This window comes from Carassius carassius, unplaced genomic scaffold (genome assembly GCF_963082965.1).
Source record: "Carassius carassius unplaced genomic scaffold, fCarCar2.1 SCAFFOLD_65, whole genome shotgun sequence".
Lineage (NCBI taxonomy): Eukaryota > Metazoa > Chordata > Actinopteri > Cypriniformes > Cyprinidae > Carassius > Carassius carassius.
The window spans coordinates 302,501-307,500 of record NW_026775106.1 but is presented as its reverse complement, the minus strand read 5'-3'; the positions used below and the strand labels follow the sequence as shown (position 1 = coordinate 307,500).

Sequence of the window (5,000 nt, the reverse complement as noted above, 5' to 3'; positions counted from 1 at the left end):
CCAAAAGAAGCTCATCATGTGGTTTCAGACCCGTGTGACGTAAACGAGACGCGCAGCAGTTCTCTCATTCTGTTCGAGGGTTTCACACACACACACACACACGTCTGCGAGACTCAGCAGCGGTCTCAAGAGTTTGGTCAGAATCAGTGTGTGAGGGTCAGACGTGTGTCAGCGGGCGCAGTGAACTCTGACCTCTGTCTGTAGGTAGGAGTCGTTCTGGCTGCTGTTTCTGTAGGAGGTGTGTATCAGCAGAGACCACATGCTCCGAGGCCCCGCCTTCTTAACCTCCACACACACACACACACACACACACACACACTCTCTCTTACCCCGGTGTGCGGCGGGGCCGGTTTGTGTCCAGGGACGGCGGGAGCGCGGGCAGCAGACGGGACGGTCTGACGGTACACCGGGACAGTGGGCATCACAGCGGGCTGCTGTCCACCCGACGAGCGCAGGACGTCCTCAGAGATGATCTCCTTTATCCTGGCCACTGCCTCTGACACCACACAAACACTTCCTGTTCAGTCTCAGGAATCAGCGGCAGTAAAGCACATTATCAGGAGTGAGTCAGTGATGTGTGTGTGTGTGTGTAAGAGATGAAGAGCTTGATGGAGGCTCTGCTTGCAGTGAATGTGAGCTTTAACACGTCTCATGTTTAGTCCTGCTTTGGGAAACTTCTTCAGCTCATATGAAAGTGTAGCGTTTAACCAATAAACATCTCCTTGGTTTGTAAAGTGGGTGCTAACTGCATCACAGGTGAAATAGACAAATGCTAGGGGCATCCAAAGGAGTTCATTTTTTTTTATAAGAACATTTTAATGTAAATGTAATGTGCACTATATATGAAACAATCAATATCGCATTAAAGATTAATGCCAAATTTATATCATGAAGGTTGTGACTTAATTAATCCTGAAACTGTTCACTTCAGACTGTGTCATGAAACAGTTTAGATGGCATTTTCCTTTCATCTTGACTGTGTATAACTCATTAAGTGTTTACAGCGTAATCAAGGAAACGATTAGGGCTGGGACAACGCGTCGAGCTCATCGATGACGTCGACGCAAAAAATACGTCGACGCAAAATATGCGCATCGATTCGTTGACCTGTTTTTATTTCTCTAAAAAACGTTTGCAAAACGTTTACCTTATGTGCGCTGAATATACGCGATGGCCGGATCAACATTCTGTCCAACGTTATATAACCAATCCAGGGGTTTTTCTGCATTGATCTTTTTTTTGGCGGCTGTCAAAGCGTTATTGAGTGACAGTGACAGGGCGCGTACGAGAGAGAGCCCCGGCTGCGCGCGCACTCACAGTCTTCAAACTACACGAGCGCTTCTTGCTCTCTCTCTCCCTCTCTCTCTCTCTCTCCCTCTCCCTCGTGCATATTAACCAAAATCATTAGACATGATAGAAAAAGGGCGGAACGCCAAAGTTTCACGTGGAGCATTCAGAGATTTTTTTTTCTCCATGACAGGCTGCTGGCTCCCACTGTTCATTATTTTTTTTTTTTGGAAAAGCACTCTCTGTATTAGCTTAAAGCCCTCAAGTTTACATTGGTTACTGTATTCTTTTAATTGCTCTAAACAAGTATTTTGGGTCACCTTTTTTGAAAGAAGAACTTTTTTATTGAATGCTAGGCCCTATGTGTTCAGTAAGCTTGTTTCAGTAAGCTATGTGTTTTCAAGGTTTTATTGAATGCTGTCTCTGACTAAGAATGCACTACTTTGCACTTGTTTAGTCTTTTATTTTGTAATTTTAAGAGCAATAAACATATATTGCAATGTTAAGGAATTCATGTTTTTTTCATTCAGATTTGTAAATCAACATGTATAAATTGTTAGTAGTCAATTAATGGGGAGATAATCGAAATCGAATCGGTCTGAAAAAATTAATCGTTAGATTTATCGATGCATGGAAAAAATAATCGCTAGATTAATCATTTAAAAACTAATCGTTTATCCCAGCCCTAGAAATGATGCATCTCTGCTGTTCCTCAAGCGCCACCTGCTGGCACAGAGTGAACTTACCCTTTCATTCAGCCCTTCTTCTGCTGTTTGGTATGATGTAGCCTAATCTCACAAAGCTAAAGTGAGACCATTCTGTTTTTACTTCGTTTTGAAATCAGTCTCATTTAGATCAAAACACACATACAGGCTAATAAAGCAACTGACCATATTCTTCATGCACTCATATTGTCATTCTTTTTTGCTTAAAATACATAAAAAAGTTAAGATCATTGCATCCATAAATCTAAGAACATCTGAAATGAAGAAATTTGGATGTTTTGGATGTTAAAGTTCTCTAACTTAAATAGCTAGCTGAGTTTGTCCATTATTTATATTTTGTGCAACTGTCTTACGTCATAAAGCGATGTAGTTTCTGTGTGAATGATCAGTGGAGCAGAGACTGAACTCCAGCACTTACTGTTGACTTGCTCCTGACGGCGGCCCTGAACATGAAGATACAGCGGTCTAGCCCTGAACACACACACACACACAGGCATTAGAGAGCAGATACACACACTCACACACACACTCGTGCATGAACACACACATCACTGGACTGATACTCACGCTCCTGCGCTGCTGTCCGTGTCGCTCATGTAAAGGCCTTTAGTGGACACCACTGCGCCGCTCAGCTGCCCGATCTACAGCACAGACAGCAGAGAGTCAACACGTGTGTGCAGATAGACACGCCGGCATCACGTGTGTGTGTGTCACAAACCTCGTCCTGAGTTTTGCCTTTGGTCAGCAGATCCCTGCACTCCATCGGCACGTCGTTTATGTCGACTTCAGCCACGATGAGCTCATCAGCGGAGACAGGAAGTGCTGGAGGCGCCTGCAAACACACAAACACACGTGAGCTCACAGAGCGACAGCAGAGCATCATGGGACACACGCCTGCAGGACGGTCAGTACTTTACTGGGCAGCGGCTGCAGTGGTTTCAGTTTGCCTTTGGCCATCAGCATGGCGTTTATTTTGGCCGCCATCGCCGCCGCCATCTCCACACCCCCCCGCGGAGCTGCAGACGCATCTGTGGGAGAAGAGACAGAGCCGCTGTCTGCTGTAGGACGATCCCATCTGCTGTTCACACACCTGCAGCGAACAGAGCACCGTGAGCACCGAGCGACAGACTGACACTGTGTGTGTGTGTGTGTGTGAGTGTGTGTGTGTGTGTGTGTGTGAGAGTGTGTGTGTGTGGTGATCGTAGGCCGCGGCGTACTCTCGCTCTCGGTCTGTTCTCATCACCACATGTTTCTGTCGGAGGAGAGTATCAACAGAGCTCCAGAGAGAGAGAGAGTCTGTCTTCATGTCCTCCAGTTACACATCAGACCGAAGTGAGTACTGAACACAACTCGCGCGCAGTCTGGTCAGCGATCCCTATCTCCATAGGTGTAATGGTTTTTATACTGTACTAACTGTATATTCTATGGCCCTACACCAACCCTACACCTAACCCTCACAGGAAACTTTGTGCATTTTAGATTTTCAAGAAACTTCATTCTGTGTAATTTATTAGCTTGTTTACCCGTGGGGACCTCAATTGTGACACGAGTCCACATGAGTCTGTGTGTATTCAGGTTTAAGTCCCCACCAGAATAGAAACACACACACACACACACACACACACACACACACACACACACACACACGACTGCTATAAATTCAGTCTTTGAGAGCTGATGTTCAGCTGAATCTGAACTGTGTAGTATAGACCGTCACTGATTCTCTTATTTTCTCGTTTATTGCTGAGACTCAGACGCACACGAGCGTTTGATAAGAAGCGAGCGCTTATTCCGAGTTTTACAGAATAATGCTGACAAAAACGAACAGAATCAAACGGCTGAAGTTTCTCCTGTGAGCGGGGGATCTGAACAAACACTCACGGTGATCCAGACGCCATCACGACGCTGAAGTGCAGCTTTAAACCCAAAGTTTGCTCATCGATTTACAATCTCACAGACACACAGCGTGAGGCCTCAAGCGGAAGTCACGTGACACATCTGTTCTTCTGCCGCTTGTAGTGTGTTCAGCGGAGCCCCGCCCCCTCTGGCGCCGCCTACAGGCCTCCTGCGGAACTGAGCGCTGCACAAACGACCTTCGTGTATACATCATTGACACACAGTAAGATGTGTTTACATTTCCCTAACATTTTCTGAATTAAATCTGAAACCTTAAGGTTTTTACCTTTTTATGTTTTTATTTTATCTCTATTCAGTTCTAAAACCAGCCTTGATTGAGCTAAATTTAGCTCCACAAGCCAAAGGTCAAAGGTCAGATTCAACTCTGCACTTCCAATCTAAACAATATGAAAGCATCCTAGAGAACATCACTCTTTTGCTCCTGCGTCTGGACTTCAGTGTGTCCGGTCACGGGATCTTCTCTGTTCTGATGGATCCTTGTGATTAGTATCTTGTGATGTAGCTTCAGATGTATTGTCAAAAACAGATGGGATCAGAAGGAAGATGATCCAGAGTGTCTTGTTGTCTTCAGAGCATCATCGTTAGGTTTCTGTGTAGATCTGATCATCAGAACTGATTGTCGGTGATCTGGTTTGATCTTGGATCATCTGCTCGAGAGCGGCTTAATTCATGTAAACAGGATCAGATCACATCTTTAAACCAGAACTGATCTTTAGAATCTGTCTGCTACTTGATTACAAGAGTATCCTACTGAACCAGGGACAATCATTTAAAATAATCATTAAATACAATTATTTAAAGATTTATGATAATGTTGTGTAGTCCATAATAGCCTACTATTATTTACACAGCCAGTTTTATTCACTGAAAGATTTGTCATAAAATGACTTCATAACTCTGCTGGAGTCTTACACACAGATAATGTGGAGTCATGCAGTAGTTTGAGTGACAGATATTGTGGGCGGGGCTTGATGGAGCAGGAGACGCAGAGAACATGATCTTGAGCTTCAAGAGACTTTCATTAATGCGGTCACGTAATATAAAATTAAATGAATTGTTAATTACTACATT

General features: G+C 44.4%; 1 protein-coding gene across 1 annotated transcript in view; it reads right to left on the bottom strand.

Annotated features, from left to right (window-relative positions):
- Positions 1 to 4,045, bottom strand: part of LOC132136724 (KH homology domain-containing protein 4-like) — an 8,228-nt gene extending 4,183 nt beyond the window's left edge. The window contains exons 1-6 of the mRNA XM_059547331.1: positions 3,894 to 4,045; positions 2,925 to 3,102; positions 2,731 to 2,844; positions 2,580 to 2,653; positions 2,431 to 2,483; positions 330 to 496 (exon numbers count right to left, since the gene is read on the bottom strand). Coding sequence (XP_059403314.1) covers positions 330 to 496; positions 2,431 to 2,483; positions 2,580 to 2,653; positions 2,731 to 2,844; positions 2,925 to 3,102; positions 3,894 to 3,910 — 603 coding nt within the window. The 5' untranslated portion in view covers positions 3,911 to 4,045. The remainder of the gene's footprint in view (positions 1 to 329; positions 497 to 2,430; positions 2,484 to 2,579; positions 2,654 to 2,730; positions 2,845 to 2,924; positions 3,103 to 3,893) is intronic.
- Positions 4,046 to 5,000: the final 955 nt, after the last annotated feature.